This window comes from Paralichthys olivaceus, chromosome 3 (genome assembly GCF_024713975.1).
Source record: "Paralichthys olivaceus isolate ysfri-2021 chromosome 3, ASM2471397v2, whole genome shotgun sequence".
In the NCBI taxonomy this organism is placed as follows: domain Eukaryota; kingdom Metazoa; phylum Chordata; class Actinopteri; order Pleuronectiformes; family Paralichthyidae; genus Paralichthys; species Paralichthys olivaceus.
Window position 1 is genome coordinate 14,143,534 of NC_091095.1, and position 21,825 is coordinate 14,165,358.

A 21,825-nucleotide genomic window follows, 5' to 3' on the forward strand; every position below is an offset into this window, starting at 1 on the left:
TTGACATGTTTTTTGTTTTTCAAATTAGAAATCAGAAACAAATGCCGGTGACAGCCCAGTGAGTGGTCAATTTGTCAGATGTTCCGGATGTTTATGGTGATGTTTTTTTTTTGTAAAACTGCGTTGGCTATGACTCTGCACCATGGGTGACAGAGCCTTCAGAGTAGGTGGCATCTAATATGATCTCCTCCAGACTCTCTCCACTGCACATCAGTTCCTTTAACTGAAGCTGCTTTTAGACATGCACTGGACTCCGCAGATCTTCCGTATTTTCTCAGGAGGAGGTGCATGTGTGAATTCAAATGTCCGAATGAGATGCTCCACCGTTTCGAGACTTTATCTGCCTGAACTCCTATTATAAAGTCTATAGAAAATCCAGAAGAAGTCAATGTCTGAAGACAGCAGGGGATCCCTGGCTGGATTCACCACAAGCAAGTGGGGGGGGGTTGATGGCTCTTCTAATGCACAACACATGCAAAAATGCAAAAAACAAAAAGAAAACAAATATCTTCATGTGACAAAGCAGTGATTCTCACGTACAAGACACCGGTGAAGATGAAGAGTGTTTGTAGTGATAAGAGCTGACAACGGTGTTTGGGTGCTGTAAACATGATCATGTAATCTACGTAGCCAAGTTATTACATCACTTCCTGTCTCTGCTCCACCTCTCGCCTGAATAACATAGAGGGTTTGACGCCACAACGCAGTGGGAGGTTGTGCAAACTCAGTGTAAACTTTGTAGCCAACTCATTGTCATGTCAGAAAATGGCTTTAAACAACAGGAAGAGCACAAGTCTAAATTATAAAATGAATGACAACCAAAAGTAGATACTTTTAGGGGCATGGCGTTTCACAGAGTGATTATGGTTATTAGTAAAATCTTTGTCAAACATCTGCTGTGAAATAGTTATTAATCTTTTTCTTTTAATACTGTATAAATGTATAAGAATCATCTAAATTAACTTCTGCAACTTCAACATAGAAAATAAATCATCATCAAATTACCTCTGCTTCCTACGCTGTTAGAATAATTTATGTGTTTGACGTTACCTTCCGTAGATTGAAATCAAGTTTGTCAAATAACTTTTTTGTCAATTTAGAAATTAACATGTGTTCACCAGAATTTCAACTAAGGATACATGCTCATTGAATTATGTGGGTAAAGCACTGTGAAATTGTTTTTTGCTAATAGTATTATCATTCTTACTGTGTCGTGGAGCGAGAGTGTTCAAAATGTATGTTAAATTCCATTAACTTTGTTTGCTTCCCTAGTTTCATAATCCTACAAAAACACATTTGTGTGCTACAGTCACTGAATGTTTTTTAGGCATTTAGAATATTTCCTACAATGGAATTCCATCATATCATTTCAGCACTAGACTGTACCATGATGATCAACCCTCACTGATACGAGAGAAAAATATCAAGAGAAAGCAGGGAGGTGTTTAGGTGTAAAGTAGATGTAAGTCTGCATTTAGATGGTCCCCCAAGCAGCCCATAATATGACTTTTAAAAAATCACCGTCTCTTGTAGTGGAGTTTCTAAGTGCTTATTTTGAGTGGATTTTCAGCTTCTTGCTTGCAGATAATTTCATAGTATATTTGATTTCTATGCTGTATGTGATAAATATGTTCATTTTTAAACACAGATATGTGAAGACAGAATTGAATATGTATATATCATATTTGGAATCAACTGGAGCAACTATAGATGGTTTAATTAAATCAGTCTCATCTCAGAAGCTGTGACTTCTGATACTGTCGTTGAAAGGAACATTGTTCTTTGGTTTAGGATTAGTATCAGACTTCTCTGCCCTACAGGACCAGACAGGTTGTTTGCTCCTACACACTTTGAAACTAAAATAAGTACTTCCTTATGGCATGAGGACACACAATTAAGCTTGTGAAGTTATGGACAGATCATAGCTTGATTACATTTGAACCCTATCTTCTATAAATTGTGTTTCTAAAAAAACTAATCACTACAGCGATTGCATTTTGTACAAAAAGTAACTGCAACTAGATTACATTTTCTATTAACATAATTAGGATATGTTGTTAATCTTATGTTGACATAAAGATGATAAAGATAAAGATTGGTTTCAACCAGGAGGCACATTCTCAATAGTTATTGCTGCTCACAATAGCAAAACATACATTCATGTTGTCAGCCAGTTGATGGGTGTCGTCTTTGCACTGTTTTCAAAGTGCAGCTTTAACAGAAGTTGTGAAGCAGTCTTTGTCTGATGTTGGTTTGGTCTGTCAGGGCCCCAACACTCAGGCTTCTCCATCTGTGACAGATCAGCTGTCAAACCTGTCTCTTCCTGTTACCTCCTGTAATTCCACCTGGTGTGAACTGAACTGAAGTCAGCTGATGTAAACTAAACTGACCCTAACAAGTGGCTTTGTGGTTGGAGTTGTTGCACAGTTTTGTAAGGACACTTCCACCCCACTGAGTTCTTATTTAGGAAGACCAAGCCGATGGGACTCTAACAATTGCGCACAGCAACATAATTGGTTGGGCTGCTTTCAGACGGCCTGTGTGACAGACATTGCGTGCTTCCTCCCTCAAGTCCACATTTTAAAAATTGATTGGGGACAAGTTTTATTTAAAAAATCTAAGGGTTTTTTCAAACTCAGGGAGCCAGTTTCTAATCCATCTCTCCTGGATGTCTCTTGTGACCTCTCTGCTCCACATTAAACATTTAATTCTGTTCTCATTTCTCTGCAAATGTCAATACAGTGATCCTGAATTTTCTCAATTAGCTAAAAAAGCTTCACCTGTTAACTCAAGGCTTCAAATAATTCCGAAAGAACTTGTTTTTTAAGAATGCCATGTGCTTCATTATTTGGATCTGTGTTAGTCTATCTGGCATGTGTGCTGCTAGTGCTTTATTGATCTGTTGTGCTACCAATCGATGATGGGTGTGGTGTTTTCCATGCTTATCAGACTTTAATCAGTCAACTGGAGGAAAACTATAACTTTTGTTACGTATGATTTTCCAAAGGTTGCTTCCTTGATTCCATCATTGATATTAAACACATTTCTTTCATTCGCTTTCTCTTGGTTCTGAGCTATTGTCCTTTTACTTGTCCTTTCCTACACTTCTGCAAGTGCTTGTCGGTGGTGTAGTGAAGCAGCTGATTTTTTCATCATTTACAGTCTTGCAGAAAGAGACCAGGGGCTGTCTCTCCAGACAGACAGAAAGCATGGCAGCTAAAATAAAATGCTGTGCCATGTCTCACCAGTCTCTCTTAAGTACGTGTGCTGGTGTGAGTATGTGCATCCACCCATGCATGTTGATGAGTTGGAGGTAGAGAAGATTGCTTTTTTACAGCCTCTCAATCACAAAGAGCCAACTAAAAGGAACACATGGGTAAAAACATGGTGGAGCATTTATAGGCTTACAGTCATCGGCTGTTATGCAGTCGTGGTGCCACTGGTTAAAGAAAAATATCCTCTTTGTTAAAATAGTTTACAAAAAAGGGCTTGACTTTAATATGGGAACAACAAAGAGGTGTGTTGCATGGTGACCAAACAACACAACGTGTTCCAAGATAAACTCAAATTCCGTTTTCTGTGATTTATGGATTCAAACCTACATCTGTTGGGATCATCCAAATCCAGTGTCCTCTTTGGTCCCCTGTCATGAAGATGGTAATGTAAGCTTTTTTTGATTTATGCTCCTCTACTCACAGCAAGTTGTAAAAATGTCCAGGTATAAATGATCTTGTAATACGACCAGGAGCAAGGACACACAATGTCAGGGAATGTGCAGCACCTGAAACCAGGCACAGTCAATATAATCCAATTGCAAAGTCGCAGCACCAGCACTTTCAGACGTAGACCTACAGTTCAGTCCAAAGGGTGCCACCTATAGGCAAACGAAGTCACAGCAGCAGCATTTTAGACCTGCTGACGTGGACTTCTTGAAGTCAATGAGTGATGAGTGCTTAATGTTTTACTGATTTTGAATGTGACACAAAGAATTGTTTTGTTAACTGGAGCATGTTTTCTGCTGAATATTGGTGAGACTGCATAGATTGTCGTTTAGAATAAGTTTGACATAACATGCCTGAAAAGTTTATTGTCAAAGATTGGTTCAGCATTTTGATATTCTGACACTGTCTAACAGAAATGGCTTTCTATAGAACGTAAGTGCAACAGCAAATATGCATCTGCGTTGATTTATGAAGGAAATAACGATTAGTTTTGACTGTCTATACAGCTGCTTTACACAGTCTGAGAAGCTTCTCCTTCAGGTCATTAAATCCGTGCGGCCATCTGAAAGCAGTAGGACACATGTTAATTAAACTGCAGCCTCCACATAATCCTGTCATGAAACTTCTTCATACTTTATTTCTCATCAGTTTTATTTATTCACACACAATGCTAACACTGTCCTGTCACTTTCAAGTTGAGAATCTAGAACTCGTAGTCAGAAAACACAAGATATATAGAAACATTGACATTGCGGCTGTGGCTCAAGAACAAGAGCTGGTTGTTCACTAACCAGGGGCTAGGTGGTTCAATCCCCGATGCTTTGAGACCGCATGCCGAAGAATCTTTGTGGAAGATGCTGAACACAGTGTGCGAACAGGTGAATGTGACTCTTGTTGTAAAGCTCTGGAGTGGTCGATAAGAGTAGAAAAGTAAATACAGTCCATTTACCCTTGTCTCTCGCTACCTTGGAAATTCACCTGTATAAAAGCATTCTGCCAAGGTGCAAGAACACCTGGATTCTAAAGGGAATAGGAGCTGGCAATCTGATTGAGACTATGTAAACCTTCTTTGAAAATCACAACAGGTCCAAGAACCTTTTGCTGCAGTTAAAATAACAAAAGTGGATTTGTACATCCACTTATATTTATAATAATGCCACTACAAAGGTCACTGCTGTGGCTGAAGGCTTGTGTTCATGCTTTCTTCATGCACTTGATGTTTCAGGAATTTGGGGAATATCTTTAAATTTCACACAAACATTCACTTGAACCAAACACCAACCTGCGTAGATTTTGGTGGACAAAAGCCAAGGCCACTGTGCCACTGTGTTTGGCCATAATTCAACAATTAATTATAATTAGAGTTAAAGTAGTAAAATACTTTAGATTCCGTATTAAAGTCTCTTAAACCTTGCTTAATTTTTAGTCTATATTTAGTCATAGTTATCTTTACTTAAAATGTATTAGTGGCGGTCCAGAGTTATATATTAAACAGTTTTTAATTCCCCAAAATCAAACAATAATTAATTCCCTCACATTTGATCAAATCAAATCAGTCTTATTTCCACAAATAACAATATACTTTGTGTGAAAGCCTTATTTAGAAAAACAGTACTGTTACCACAGTTGCCAAGTCCAACACAACTTGTTTATATATGGTTTGCTCTGGTATGTTTGATATTGCACAGTATTTCATTAGGAGAGGTTTTCATACTGCAACACTTGTCTTTCTAAAGTGAGAAACATGAAAAAATACAGCTGTAACCCTGCACGGACATGCAAATGAATGCTGGCTTGACCTCAGCCACCCAAATCTGTAGTCTGCTAATCATTAATGTGTGTGTTTGAGTGATTTATGATCCAGTTCCATGAGGTGTGCCACATCTCATTAAAACAGACTGGATGTAACCCTGGCATCTTGTACATTACACTCGTGGCATGTCTTAGAAGAAACAAAATGATTGATATTCTACCGGGGCATCTGCCATTCACACAGCATTCACACTGAAATTTTAGTCTCTCAGCACTCTGCTTATCCAGCAGGGCTGTGGGGTTAGCGCCCTCATAGACCCACCTCACCATCCTCAACAATGACCTGTGACATCACTTCCTGCTGATGCAGCATGGCTGTCAGATATGAGCCTCGGTGTCCTTCAACCTCCATCCTCTCCGAGTCATGTAGCTGCTATGAAAACAGACACAAACACACAGCACGCATTCACAGCCTTCACACAGCCTTTGACCTCTGTTTTCAGCAAGCCTTTAAATTAGTCTCAATGTGTTATGTCAGTGTGTCAGAGTGAAAGCCCGAGGCAACAGTGCAGAGAGAAGAGGCTGAGAATATGGGCTGCAAGTACTACTGGACTCTCATTAACCTCCCTACCTTCTCTCCCTTCACCAAGTCTCCTTCATCAGCTCATCCAGGCCTGAAGTGACACATGGGCCTCTGGAGTGTCAGTACCGATAAAGATGCCGCCACTTCAGCGTTTTAATTGGAACTTCTGCTGTTGATGTGTGAACAGCTGTAGGACAGAGAAGGGCAGATCTATCATCCCTCCCCTCCGCAGACTGCCTGAGGTCAAATGGCAGCAGTTACTGTTGCAGGAAAACCCGCAAAAGCTCCTGTTTATTTATGATTTTATTGCTCCACCCCTCCCTCTGCACCTTCCTGCTCTCACATCTGCATATTCACATCTGGTTGTGAGACGACTGAGGAAGACTGAGCGAGCATCTGGAGGAGTACAGGGCTGTGCCGGAGTGAATTGACCAGCAAGGATGTATTTATAGATTCAATGCGGGGGTTCGCACACTAGCTCACACACACACACACACACACACACACACACACACACACACACACACACACACACACACACACACACACATACACACACACACACACTCACACTCACACACACACACACACACTTGAATCCTGTGAATCTTCGACTCTCCCTGCAGACACAAATCCATTATTCATTTCAAAATGACTCATTTTTCGCCCTGTGGCTCCTGGCAGTAGTGTGGCGCCTGACCAAGGGGGGTGCTTTTTCTAATTAATGCGGATAGTGCAAGAAAGCAAAAGTAACATATTCACTCTGACGCCTGATATTACAGGAGTGCAGGTGTGAAACAACGCTTGTGGCAAAAACTAGTCTTTGACCAATTACAACGCTGCACACTTGAGAATGCAGCGTGCTGTGTATTCTTGCCTCTACTGTATCTAATGTCACCCCCGCCTTGTCACTCAGCACGAGTACATGATAGCTACAAAGCCAACAAGAGCTTTAGCAACAGAATTTCTCAGGCCATTTGTGTGCGTTTGTGAGACATCTGCCCTCAGATTTCTGCTTTTTGTGAAATGACCTTGTCAATGTTCCATAACCAATAGAATGCCGGTCGGACAGTGACCACCCCACCTAGAATCCTTACAAGTTTCAGGTGTTTCATTTGGATAAACAGAAAAAGTTTTGGAACTTGCTCCTTTCACGTGACCCTTTTTCAGAGGAAAAGAAACAATGTCAGCCTCAACTACTCGTGGTGCAACACAGATAACAAAGTAGAAACATTGCTAAGGCTTATTGTCAGCAACCATTTCACCTCATAGTCCGTATGTTCTACAGCTAAGCAAACATCTGGAGAATAGACAATCGTGTTCCTGTTTACACCAGTATGCACATTCCCTGTGTACGTAAATGGTGATAAACAGTTACCGCCTATAAGAGACTTAGTGAAACAGGCTCTAGAATACAGATGGGTAAGAAACATCAGTGTATTGACAGATAGGAGCAGAGATTGTGTTATATTGTGTACATGCTTGTACCCTCTTATATGCAAAGACAAGCGGACTGAGATGCACACACATACACAGTCTGAGATCGAGGTGGGGCCACATCTTCTAATTCAGATATTTGATAAGGCGAGACACAGCGCTGCTTTGCATGCTATTAGATGGGAATCTAAATAACATTTACATGTCATTTACGTCTATCACCTTCGTTCCGAAGAGTGGTGTCAGCACTATGTGCATATTAAAGCTGATATTTATTCCACTTGCCAGCATGGTTCCTTTGCCGAATTTGCAAATGAATGCAATTATGGGTTTCCTCCCCAGACAGTTTTTGAAAGGTAGCAGTTATCGGGAATAGTTATGGAATTTGTAGACATGATATTTGATAATGTCTTGATATGATGTCTTTGTGAATTTAGGTCCTTGCTCAAGGAATTATATTACTGATATAGAAGTTTATTCTCTGATCGTAGTTTGTTATTATTTGTGTTGTGATCTTTATGGGGTTTTCTATCTGCTTGAAAATAGTGTAAATATGATACTTCAGGAAGGTCTTGATTTGCTGTTTGTGAAGAACAAAACAAACTGTAGACTTTTAAGATTTCTTTCATGACTTTCGTTTTCTCATGCTGTCTGCTCATTGCAGCAAAGACGTTTACACAACTTTATTTAGCATCCTAATCCTCAATCCGTGCAAGCAAGAATAGTAATGAAACTGTTTAATTGCATTAACAAAATGCCTTTAAATGATCATTACAGAAAACAGTTTAGCGATTGCTACATAGACAGCAATAAGCCAGGCACCTTTTCTCGATACCAAAATTACCAGTAGCAAGGGGAGCATGGATGAATGCTCATGTGTTGCGAGTCTGTGAAGGAGCTGGAAGCAATGCAGAAGATGAAGATGGGCGAGATAGGCTGTCAAAGACCGAGCGTATCACTCTGAGGATGTTAGTCCCCCCTGACACATCCACAATAACCCTCAAGAGGAGCAATTGCTTCCCTCTGTTCGAGCACAAATTTCAATGTTGTTTTGCACACATCTCTCCATTATGAAAGCTTTTTTTGGTAACAGAGGAGATATTGAAATAGAGAGCGTGAGATGGAAGGAGCGAGGCAGGCATGGATGGAGGAAGGGAGGGAAGAATGAGAGAGAGATTGGTTTTCATGCCTGGTAGTCAGCGAGCCTGTAAATCTCCCAGGAGCATAGTGGAAGACAGCAGAAGGTTGATAGTCATCCATCACTCCTGACAACCCCACTGCTCTGGAAGGGCCTGACAGCACAGCCCTGCCTGAGAGAGAGGGGGGAAAAAACACAAGAGGAAAGATAAATAGAAAGGGATGCTGCCTGCAGAATGAGAAAATTAACTCTTCCATATTTAAAGCAGAAGGCATAGGGGAGAAAAGAAGGTGAGAAGACGGATGCGTGGAGAGGAATGGGAGGAGGGATGTGCAGCAGTTGGCTGTTCTGCAGCTGCTCTGTTCATCCCTCACTGAGTGCCTGTGGCAGCAGCAGAGCTGCTGTTGAGGGAGTGGGGACTGTGGACTGGTTGAAACCTAAGCTCTGTCCTCGTCAAAGCAGCAGAGCAAGAACATGTGGGTCGAAATCTCAAGAAAAGCAAACTTATTTTTTTTTCCACTTTTAGAAAGATGATATTATCTTTCTTCTTCCTGTTATGTGAACCAATTCTCATGAGTACATTTCAAAGATTTACCATAAAAACAGTTTCCTTCGCAGGACGATATTATCATATGCATGTCCATGTCAGCTTCACATATGATTGATGAATTTTAACAACCCTGTCTGTATAGACCCTGTCTTCTATATTAACAACTAATTTAATTTAATCAACAAATGCATTAAAAGGAACACTATTACGCCTAAATTATATTACATTTAAATTAACTTATATCAAATTACATTTAAATTGAATTATGTGAATATATTTAATTATTTAAGTATTGCATTTGCCAAATCCCCAAAAAGTGGGTACTAAAACAGTACTACATAATAATAAATTAAATAAATAAACGCCAAAACTAAGTAGTTGTATATAAACAGAATTTTTAGGAGAGAGTTAGTCCGTCACAACTAAAATCATGTATTTTACTTTCTCACTTGAATGTTGAGCACGAGTAAGCTGTAGAGATATGTTCTCTGCCTCTGGTAAAATAACCATTCCTTTTCATTACAGCTTTCTATGTGAGACAATAAAACACTGAATAAGAGTGGAAGAAAGCATACTGTGCTATTTTGTGTCAACTGGACATATGGGATAAATTTCTCAGAGTGTGGGCAGGGTGGTAATAAAACGGGAACTGCCTGTTCAAAGAACACGGGGTCTTATTGGCGAGGAGCTGTCCAAACACCCTGTCAATTAAACAGACGTAGAGTCCCTGCATATCTGACAATCTGTGGGTAGCTGACCATGAACCATTCTACACATATCGACTCCAGAGGGAGCACACACTGAGGAGAGAAACACACACGCACACAAAGAAGCTCATTATTAAATCACAACATGAATGTGTGATCTTATTATAGTGCCGTGGCATCTCTATAGCATGTGCAGAATGTGGCTGGGTAATTAAGTGAAAAGCAGTAAAAGACGTCCTCAGAGGTGAACTAATGTTTATCTCGATATTCTTTTAGGGTGAGCTCATTGTGTGACCTGTAACGTACTCATCCAGAAAACAAAAACGTAATGCTTAACAATTCCAATGATTGTTTGTGTTTCAGTACAGTATCTCTCTCACAGTGTGTTACTGGATCCATACTGCTGCGTTTTTTGGCCCCATACTAGTTTTAATCCCCGTCCACATTAGTATACTTACACACCTTAAAACGCATAACACATGACCCCTCATGTACACTGGGCATGCACGTCCCGCTTACATCGCACGAATAATCATTTGTCACCTACAACAACACTTGTAACTGATTATTCATGTTGCTTTTTTAACTGGTAGCCAATGCTACTGCCAGTTGTTTACTTGTGGAAGGGGGTATTGCAGTAGAAGCCTGCGAATCAGCGAAGGCTACATCGTGAGCAAATGGTTGTGAGTGTCTTCTTCATCGTTTCCAAACATCTCTGTTTTTGCCCGTCCTGACTAAAACACAATGGGACCATTTCCAAACTTCTCCACTCTAGAGGCTCTAAAACACCAGAGTAGTGTGGACAAAGAGTAGCAAAGTTGATTTGTTTTAAGCTAAAATGGAATAGTATAGTTCTACAGTAAATGTAGTAGTAGATGCAGCCTGTGTGTGTGTTTGTGTTGTAGTGACCTCCATCAGTGTCTGCAGGGTAGCGGCCGTTGCTGTCACTCAGTGCGAGAACAGCCCTAATTAAAGAAGCTCCAGTTGTACATGGCCTCACAATGGAAGAGAGAGATTGCCTTTCAACTCGATGCCCAATGCAGAAACTTCCTCCTCGTTGGGTTGAATAAAAGAGTCTGATACAAAAAGCCATGAATGCCTAAACCAAACAAAAGCTCTTTAAAAGACTGTCACCGTGCTATCTGATATCTCCTGGAACAGCTCTGCCTTGAATAAATCTTTTTTTTTTCAGTGAAGGAGGGAGAAGGAAATTAAAAGCTGACATTTAAAAAAGCTGCTGCTGGGACTTGTGGCCCCCAGGATCAATAGCTAGGTATCTCACAACTTCCCCCCGCATATTAGCTCACTTTTCCACGGGGCATCTCAGACTAAGTACAAACAAACCAAAACTACTGTAGAAATATTGCTGTGTTGTTTTGTCAGTTTACCTTCAGGTGTATGTGTGTGCGCATGTGTGTGTGGGTGAGTCACCTGAGTAGCAGATGGAGGCGGGGTGTGTGTGTTTGTGTATCTGTAATGTGTTTAAAGGATCCCATCCTCCTCTTCCTTGTGTTGGCACCTTGAGTTGACATTGGTCATGAGGGACCTAAACTGTCAGCAACAACATCACACTGAAAAAAAAGGGAATTTGAGAAGGTAAAAGAGAGCAGGAATTGTTAGGTGTGTGTGTGTGTGTGTGTGTGTGTGTGTGTGTGTGTGTGTGTGTGTGTGTGTGTGTGTGTATCTGGGGGTTACGTGTGTTGGTTGACATAACTGACATTCAGTTGTGCTCAGTGACATTGTCAGCGAGTGACTTTGTGAAGTGTGTCAGGTTACGTATAGCAGATTTAGTCAAGGTCATGCATGTGCTCCCGAAGGAATCACGTCCTTTCTCCCCGACACACACACAAGGGTGTCCTGCCCTACACGTATGAGTTCGTGACCTCCGTCCACACCTGCAGGGACTCAGGTTGTCCCTCAGTGTTCCCCTGTCATTCTGTTATTCCCGCCATACTGCATTGTGACCTTCCTCACCGTCACCAGCCTTCACGGGGACTTATAGCCATATCTGAGCTGCCTTTAACATAATGTCACCCTGGAGAGTCGCCACACACCCTCTGAAAAGGGTTTCTGCTTTCTCTGACTGTTAAAATAAACAACCAGTAGCATTTTACATAAATTAGACAGACTGTTTTGACAATTATAACTATATTGCAAGACTTTTTCTTCCCATTCCGCTGAAAGCGCACTTGTGGTACTGTGCTAGTCTCTGGGCCATGTCAGCCTTAAGGGAAACTATACAGTTTATTCAGACGTAGTGTTTTATTTTCACAGCTCTAGCAGTTGGTTCAATTGGTTATAAAAACACTGTTGCTACTCAAACAGTGAGGTGTCTGTGGCTAGTAAAAGGTGCAAATGGGTCCAACAAATGCGAGCAGTCTGACAGTGTTGTTAAAAGCAAGGTAACAGTTTTGCCTGATTATCTAGACAACTTTATTTTCGAAGTAAAACCGAAAGTGCAGTTGCACAGGAAACCGTGCATAACCATGGGAAGTGTAATGAGTCAAAGTTTTATCAGGAAGCTGCTCTGTAAGACATGACAGCTGTTTAGAGTAGATTCTCCAGGTAATTGAGGTTTGTTCGCAACCTACTGATCCTATAATCACTTTTTACTGAAAAGACCAGCACAACTGATGACATGATATATTACAGTAAAATGCAAGTTGTAATAAACTATGACAGCTAAGTTTCTGCTAAGGCTATCCCACTAGCTTTAACATCTCCATGGGTTTGCAGATTGCTGAATCTACCAGTGACACACACCAAAATGAACAGGCAAAATCTGCCACTGAAACAATCCTGAAATCTGTTGCAGCAAACAGGAAGTTTTAAATCACATTTTTGATGTGACTTTCTCACATCGTTCGTTGCTTTTATTCCATTCAGCTAAATTAATTTGAGGAATAACAGACTAGACAACACTATCCAGGTGATGAGCAAAGCTGCATATTTAGTCATCACTTCACTATCGGATTTTTTCATCATTAATAATGTTTTCTTGTAAATCACAAATCTGTTTTACATAGTTTTACCTTCAATATTAAAAGGAAATCACAACAGGTTAGCAACTGATGATTTGTGATGTGTATCTCTATGTGTGTGGTGCTGGACTCTGCTGGAGTGTGTCTACTGTGCTGCTGGCGGTGTCAGGTAGTCCCCGGAATAGTGGGTAGTTGGCACGCTGTGCGTCAGTGATCGGGTTGATCAAAGAGAACAAGAGAGGAACAGACAGAGCTGGAGCTGCCAGCAGGTATCAGCCTGCCTGTCTCTGATGGTTATGGACAGGCCTCATAGATTTGCTCTGCTTGCTTGTGTGATGAGGAATCACATTTAATCCAAGATGATTCATGGAACACAGTGTGGTGATGTGTTCAGGTAACCTCACCTGATCCCTAATGGGACAATTTGTCTCCACTACACAGTTGTTATTTTTTGACCACTGGGCAACATTTCAAGTGCAATGTTGTGGGGATAATAATGTTTCTGTGATGAAGTGATTTTAAGGTAAGAATCTAATTTTCGCTCCAGTCAGAGCCTGAGGGTCAGCAACAAGAAGGAGGTTTTTTGTTGCTGTTTTTTGCACAAAGACCCATCAGTCCCGTGGAGTCTGGCCAAAACGCTGACAGGACAATTTCCCCGAGTTGGTGGCCATCTAACACAAGTACAAACGTTTTACATGATAATCTACATCTTTTTATGTTTTCTGTAGTTTGTGGTTGATATAGTTTGCTTTATTTTCTGAAGTAACTCTTGAACAACATGAAAGCCTTTTAGTGATTGGTATTTCACATACTCGTCAACTCGTCAATGGTAGTTCGTTTACTATGTTTAGTTTTACAGCACATTTTAACCGTAAGGAGATTCAAATTCCTATAGTTTCCTTTTTCAGTGAGGAACCAGCAAAACCTACTTAAAAAACTTTCACAAAGTCACCATCTTCATTTCTACCTGAAAACAATTATCCTTAATCTGGCAAGAGTGGGTTTAGGACTTAATATACCCAGTCTACACCTTTGACATTCAAGACACATTATTACTTTTTGGAATCATTCAAAATCAAGTGTGTTCAGCCCTCACCATCAAACAGGACAAAGTGCTCAGTCTCTGTAGAGGTCTCTGTCTATGCATTTAAAATGGTTTCTTTAATAATTCATGGAGGCCTCTTCCAGGAAGCAACGCTATCTTTCCACATGCTGGATCGATGTAGATCAAAAGACAGTGTTTGGTCCTAAATGCAATCCTATCCTGAAGTGCTACCAGCAGGGCTAGTGTAGGACCAAGAGCTGTGGCTATAGCTGGCTGCTGAAGTCTATTGAATGGTTACCAAAGAGATTTTGGTTAGAAATTATTGATTCAGACAAAAAAATCCACCCAAAACATTTTGAACGAGACTCCTATTTATGCTTTAACTGTGATGTACAGCTCACAGTTTACATCCCAGTGAACCTGACATTAAATATCTGCAAGAACAAAAAGAACAAAGCTTTAATTCAAGATTCAAATTTTCTTTTGCATTTGCAAGGAAGTATTTGTTGGGCCATTGGTTTTGATTTTGATCCCTTCTTTCATTAGTCTTTGTAGATACTTTATATGTGTTTACTGCTGTGACAAAGTGAAAATCTTATTTATTGCTCCATTAAGGTTCATTTGAGTTTGGCACATTGTGGCAAGATTATGTCTACAAGAGACAGTTCAGCCATATGCACAAAATGCCTTTTTCAAGTTTGAGAATAATTCTACTTTTGACCTGATCTCATTTTGAATTGTCACTTTGTTTTACACTTGGATGTTATATTTATGTCTATTTCTGTGCAAAGTTAGTGTGTATGTGTGTGCATGTGTGTGCGTGTCTGCGTTGACACCACAGAGACACCTGTTCCAGTCTGCCATTCAGCAGTGATGGGGACGGCGCAGGGCTTTGACACGCTCTGTAGACAAGACAGCTCAGACAGCATGGATGTTAATCTCTTCTAACTGCTCCCAGCCTAATTAAATCTTCCACGCACGCACACACACACACACACACACACACGTGCGCACATGTGGAGGCTTCTAAATTGGTCCTTCTTACGTGTGAGTGTGAGTTTTAACGATCCGGAGAATTGGCCCTACAGCGTTTGCTTGATTTTAATTCAGTTAAATTGTATATCTGTGTGTGTGTGTGTGTGTGTGTGTGTGTGTGTGTGTGTGTCTGTGTGTGTGTGTGTGTGTGTGTGTGTGTGCGTGCGTGTGCATGCACATGTGATTGTGTGAGAGAGAGAGAGAGAGAGCATGAGAGACACAGTATTACACAAACACAAAGAATTTGACTCCTGTCGTCCTCTGTCTGTTTGTAGATGCAGTGCTAACTGAGAAACTCATGTACAACAATTGTTCTGATCACTTCCTGTGGTGTTAACATGTCTGTCTCTCTAACATGATTGTGTTGTGTTGCATGTAGGTCATCTACACTCATGACACTCTTCAAGTACTGCAGATGGAAAGCTTATCTAAATTCTGTTGCTCTTTGATGGCTAAGAGTATTTAATTTACTGAAATGGAAATAACAAAATCGATCATCTTAACCAGTTGGTTCATTCAAACACCAGGGTAAAATGAGGTTTGTGTTGTGCCATGAATGTCCTTCAACCTGACAAAAGTGGCACATTGGTGTATGGAGCTCATACAATGTTCTCACAAATGACTCACAAAAGTCGATGTTGAACAACTGCCACATTTATATCCTCCATATTTATCGGTAACCTTAATGTCAAGGTGAATGTTTCTTAATAAGGAAAAAAAAAATCCACATTTAAATTGACTGGATATGGACATTCATTTGAATCTGCAACAAATCACACTCACTCATAACTAATCCCAAAACATACGGACAGGGGGGGAAAATAACCATCTGCCCCAACATTAAAAAAAGGTATCTGTTTTTAATTGATTACTGTTATATTCCAGTAAATAGTACTATGATACTATAGAAAGCATGAGGGTTTAGTTTAGAAGGTAAGAAACTCCTGCAGTAAACAGAAACCTAATGAATCTGTTACTATCAGATAGCTCAAACCACTGAAAGAAAAAAACAATATCAAATTGGTAACACACACGCACACACACACGTCCTGTACACGCACATAATGATTCTGTCAGTGTTCCAGGATTTCCCTATGTTCCTTTTAAGCTTATGAAAGTTCTTTGTACCACTGACTTTCTGATGTTATGTTTAATCACAAGATGTAGAGATTCTTTTTTAATCTGTTTAGCTTCAGTGAAGTCACAGAGAGACTCTGACAGGACATGTGCCTCCCTGCCTGCCTATCAGCCCACCCGCCTGTCTCCTCTACATCTGTCCACCCAGCCAGAGCCCATCTTACCTTCCTCTGCTACTACCTTCAGTAACTCTGTCCCTCCCATATTTATCTCCGTTGCACGACTATCATCCTGTCTCTTCATCCTCTTTGTGTCTATTCCTATGTCTTCTTTGCAACCACACCTTTTTTATTGCTTGATTCTCTCCCACCCTTCCATTGTGCATCATTCTCCCTACGATTCAATTTTCTTTTTCTTTTCTTCTTTTCCCCTGTGTCTCTGTCACCTGTCCAGTCTGGGCTACCTCTGAGTTAAACAGGCCGAACAAATAGATTACAAACAGTGGGTAGAGTGAAGCTAAGGAGGAAGACAATCTGAATTTGTTGTGGATAACGAATGAGGAAGGAGGCTGTGCAGTCAAAGAAAGCCAGTGGAGTCAGAGTAAGGCTGTATTTGCCTGAGGGGAAAAGGCTGAAAAGTAGCTCTCGCAACAGATGTGCAGGGCAGTAAAGTGTAATTGAAATGCCAGCAGCAATGGTCTTATCTCCCTGCTACAGGAGCCTGCTGCCAGTCTCAACATCAGTTAGATGTCATTTTACCTAAGTCTGAATCAGCCTGCCACAATCCACAATCCCCATTCCTCTGATGCTAGGCGGGCGAGAAGGGGAGAAATGGATGAGGGGGAGGGAGACGAGAAAGAAAAGGAGGGAGAGGAGGGTGGTGAGTCTGTAATAGGATTTCAGTGGCACCCAGTTAACTTCCACCACCTGGACTTATTTGGTAATTTGATATGCCCCATCAATAGGATTCATTTACCTCAACGCAGTATTACCATCGCCATTCATTTGACTTTTTAAACTGTATATTTATTCATTTCTCTCTGCATATTTTCCTGCTTGTTCTGATCCTAATCATGGCTGCTGGAGGTGGCAGGAGGGAGGGAGGGAGGGAGGGAGGGGAGGGTTATTCCACACAACATATAAGCTAAGAAAGAAAGTCCTTGGTCCAGTGGAGGTGAAAAGCCAGACACCATCGCTCCAGGCAAAGCTTAATGTTTTGGGCCAGCTAGCATCCCTCTGGGAGGAACCATAATGTCCTCCCAGATTAGAGGCCGGCACTCCTCGGAGCTGCTGCCTCTTTATCAGGAACTTTGTTACTGCAACATGGGATCATCTGCAGGACATTAAAGCTGCCTTATCTCCCCACTGTCATGTTAATGTGCATGGATTTTGTGGGTTGTTGGTGATATCCATGGTGGCTGTGGCAACTTTTACCTTTGCCTGAGCTTCTTATGCATTTTGGGGGTTTGTTTGTTCCGACAACTTCCCGGTCACGTGGAAATGGTTTTAAAGAATGAGTCAATTTCTGGCCTTTTATTCATACACACACACTCGCTAAGGTTTTTTGAGATATGATTCTTTGTCAGATTCAGTCTCAAACTACAAGAGCTCAGAGATATGCCTGCCAAGGCAAACGCCATATTATATCATGTTAAAAAGGTTCTATCTCCACCTGTTTATCTGGATCTACTCCAAAATTCTATGGGTTCTTCCTTGGTCATGTCCCTCTCTACACAGTTTAATAGAAAGTAGTTTTTAGATAATCTTGTTAAATAACAAACAATTATTATGATGTATTTTTTGCAGCAAATATTCACATTTATCTAGGTTCTAACTTTCAGGATCAAATATTAACAGTGGCTCCTAGAAATCTTTGTTAACAGATTAGGTTTTTTTTAATGATTTTTGGCTTGAAAAACATATTTAATACCTTGTATTTCTTATAAAATGCATAAATACATGCATGATACCTTGCAGTCTTGTTCTCTACTGGCTTTGTTGGTGCAGGCTCTCATAATCACAGCTAACGGTGATAAGAGTGATATGATTTTACTGTGCTGCTTGTAAGTTTGTGTGCTGTACAGTGCAAACAAAAACATCCAGATCCACTCATAAAAACCTTGTGACCCAGTAGTGATCGAATGCTTTGTGAATTTAATGTGTCCCCTATGTTTTAAATTTTTTCAGAGAGTCATTTTCAATGTGGTCAACTTCTCCAAGACCAAGAGCCTGTACAGAGATGGCATGTCTCCTGTGGTGAAGTCAACCAGCAGGCCGAAATGGTAAGTAGACCAAACAATGAGCACATATTGTATGGGCTTTATTAGAATGTGAATGTTTTTTTACTTTACTTGTGGTACTTTAAAAGTTGAAAAACTTTTCTTCTCTGTCCGTCAGTAGACACACACACAGTCCCTGTCTTTCTCTCTCTCTCCCTCCTCACACACACACACACACACACACACACACACACCCTCTAAAGACAGATACTTTATATTTCCTGAGTGGATGCGTCCGGGCACATTAGCATGTGATCCATTGGTTGCCAGTATGACGGCTGTCTGATGTAATAACGCTTGACTGATGGATGCAGAAACGTGCCTGCGTGTGCGTATGCATTTGTGTGGGAATGAGTAGGTGTGGCAGGAGGGAATTGGGCTGGTGCAGTGGGGGTGGGCACTGTGTCTGCCGAGCAGGCTGGTGTATCCAGTGGGTCGAGTCCGTCCAAGAGGAGCCCTGACATCTGTCATCAGTTGATGGAGGGCATCCGCAGAAACGCCCGGCATCTGCCACCCGGGCTGTGTGCGTCTGCTAGCCTAGCGCCAGCACCAACCATATCGTAGCATGCTGGTCGCAGGCTAATGAGAAGAGACAATGGGCATGACACCGTAGACAGGAAAGATGAACTGCAGCATGCAATACTGTGCAGTGCATCACTATGCAGCACAGCTCGGTTGCCTCACTCTCTCTATGTTAGTGTGGTGTATAGCTGCAACTATGTTCGTGGAGATACACATTTTTCTCAGAGCCACTTCTGTTGTTTCATCCTGCCAACAGTTTATTTACGGTGAAGCTGGCGAGTGCTTGCTTTAAAATCGATGTTAGGTGAGTGTTACGCTGTCAGTTAAGCTACTGTGTAGACAGAGCTACAACATAAACCAACATTATATCCCCGTTTCTATACATGTGGTTTGAAGCTGTGGTCATTTAACTGTCATTTTATGCCCAGTAATTTGTCCCAGATTATGAAAAATTCCACTTTCTGAATGGTTTTGACTTTCAGTGTATGAAGGGTTAATCTGTACAGGAGCCTTTTTGGGTCATTCAGGTCCCAAAGCTTTTCTTAATATGCTAATCATGCAACACTGGGCATGTTTATGTTTTACTAAGCTCTCATAAATAGGTATTTAAGTGACAGACACAATAGGAGGTAATGTCGCAGAGGCCCGACTCCATTTACCTCCCCAGGCTAGTACTGTTTTAACCGCTCCTCTCAGCACTGTGTCATTTAAGAGGCATTACGTCTCATGGACTTGTGTAGAGCCATTTCCAACTGTCTGGGGCTCCAAAGACCACAGCTGACACTGTTTGTGTCCCCACAAAGTGGTCAAGATGCTTTTAACACAACCACTTCTGTTTGACTTTCCGTGAGCACAACAAAGCACAGACAGCTCCTAAAGTAGCAATCTTCTTTTTGACAGTTACAGATATGGAATAAATAAAAAGGCAGAGCGTGGAGAGCTTCGCCTGTCTGATCCAAACTCACACAGGACAGGATAAAGAAGGTACAGAGAGAGAGAGAGAGTGATGGAAAGAGAGAGAGAGAGAATGAAAGAGAGAAAGAGAGAGAGAGGGAGGGAGATTTGAAGAGAAACAGACAGAGAGAGGGTGGAGGAAGAAAAACACAAAGTACAAGAAAGAGAGATTACTGAGACAGGTAGACAGGGAGGAGAGAATGAGAGAGTGAGCTGGAAAAGATTGCTCCCCCTCTCTCCCCACCGCCCTGCAGCCACCACCCCACGTCTGTATCTATCAAAAGAATCGTCAGTATTAGCTCAGGAGTTGAAGCCTTTATCTCCCCGTGCAGGTGCCTCATGTCCTGGGGTCCCAGCATCGTTTGGCGCTGGAGGCTGCTGGGCTTGGCTGGCCTTGGCTAAGCTGGACGTCTCAGTGAGAGACAACTGGCAGATTACAGTTCACTGCTACAGGTGGAGGGATCTATCCTCTCCTCCTTCCTCCATCCCTTTCTCTCACATCCCTCACTCTGTGACTCCCCCCTCCAGCCAGGAGACATCAGAGCTGACATAGATTTACTGTATAATTTGGCATTTAAACACAGCTAGACGTTATATATTTGATAAATAATGAATAATGGATCGACTAATTGAAAGGGATTGCATTACTTTTTGAAATGTGAGACATACTGATGGCTGTGTCAGTGATCAGACTACTAAAACAAAGAATATTTTATTAGATTCTATCCACTGTATAGAAATTGGAGCTTTGTTTATTTTTGGCACCAACAGAGGAATAGCAGAACAACAGTATCTTATTTTATGGACTAAACAGCTGATTAACAGCCACTTCTATCTGCGCAGTGAAGAAGCTGGTGAATAAAATACAAGTAAACCGGTCTCCTTTTGCAAATGTTCGTGTCAAATTCATTAATCACTGACTGAAATCTATGGAATTAAACTGCCCCTTGTGATTGGTAATTGACTTAAAGTACAAGGAGGAGAAAAAGGGTTATGAAATTGGGAACAGTCAAAGAGTTTCTGAGACTGAGGAAAGAGCGTGAACATTTAGTTTTTTTCTAAGAGTCTGTCGAAGACAACAGCCCCCTCGGTGACACTAGGTGCCAACCACACTCCCTGCAGTCTGCTTGTTGTTAGACTGCTAGAGCAAAGAATTGCCCAGCATCCTTATTTTCTGAGATAAGCTAATTAGAAACTCAGGGAGCGTGGTGTAATGCAGCTGCTGGAGGCCGGAATGCCATGGGGCGGGGTAATGGCCAGGATGGCTGCGTGAGACTGAGTGCATCAACCAACAGATGCCTCATACAGAGTCCCGTGAGGTGCAGAGCAGACGTTATTAGGGCTTTATTACTTGTATTATCAATAAACCTGCAGAATTTGTTCTAAACTAGTTGATTGATAATGTCTATGTAATGTTAAAGAAGGATGAGAATTATCCACCACAAGTTCCAGGAGTCAGTTCTGTTGTCCAACCAACAGTCCAGTGCCTTGGAATGATGAATTGATCGCTAAATCTAGGCAGATCGATGAACAAATCGATTTATTAGCTAATTAACTAACTCAGACACTTCTGATTTAAAATGAAACAAACCTCCATCTTTGCAAAAATATAAAGCTCTTATGTGACAGCATTTTTTTATTGTATAAGCTAAATGATGTTGAATAACATGATTAAAACACAATTTACTTGTAATTCTGACTTGTCACTTCCTAAAAATCATGTCTTCACATCATTTCCAGCTTATTATAGCTGTGATGCATAACATATTGGAAATGTTCAGATGTGCGGTGTCTCTTTTAATTAACTTTCCACTTTTTTGCCAGTCAGTAGGTGTGAGGATAAAAATAGCTACACCTCTAACTGAGCTAACAGATGAACAGTCAGAGTTGGAGGAAATTGGTTGCCAAACATTGCCTCTGAAGTTAGAAGCAGCCAACCTTGATCAAGGGTAAATGCTTTTTTTCTTTCTTCTTTTATTTGTGGGAGGCAACAAAAGCAGGGGAGCACTTCTCAAGCAGTTGTGCTCAGCAGAGACTGTCAGTC

At 41.2% G+C, this 21,825-nt stretch overlaps 1 protein-coding gene across 1 annotated transcript in view; it reads left to right on the forward strand.

The window, feature by feature from the left end:
* Positions 1–21,825, forward strand: part of agbl4 (AGBL carboxypeptidase 4) — a 256,311-nt gene that overhangs the window by 84,323 nt on the left and 150,163 nt on the right. Inside the window, exon 4 of the mRNA XM_069522085.1 lies at positions 18,214–18,308. Coding sequence (XP_069378186.1) covers positions 18,214–18,308 — 95 coding nt within the window. The remainder of the gene's footprint in view (positions 1–18,213; positions 18,309–21,825) is intronic.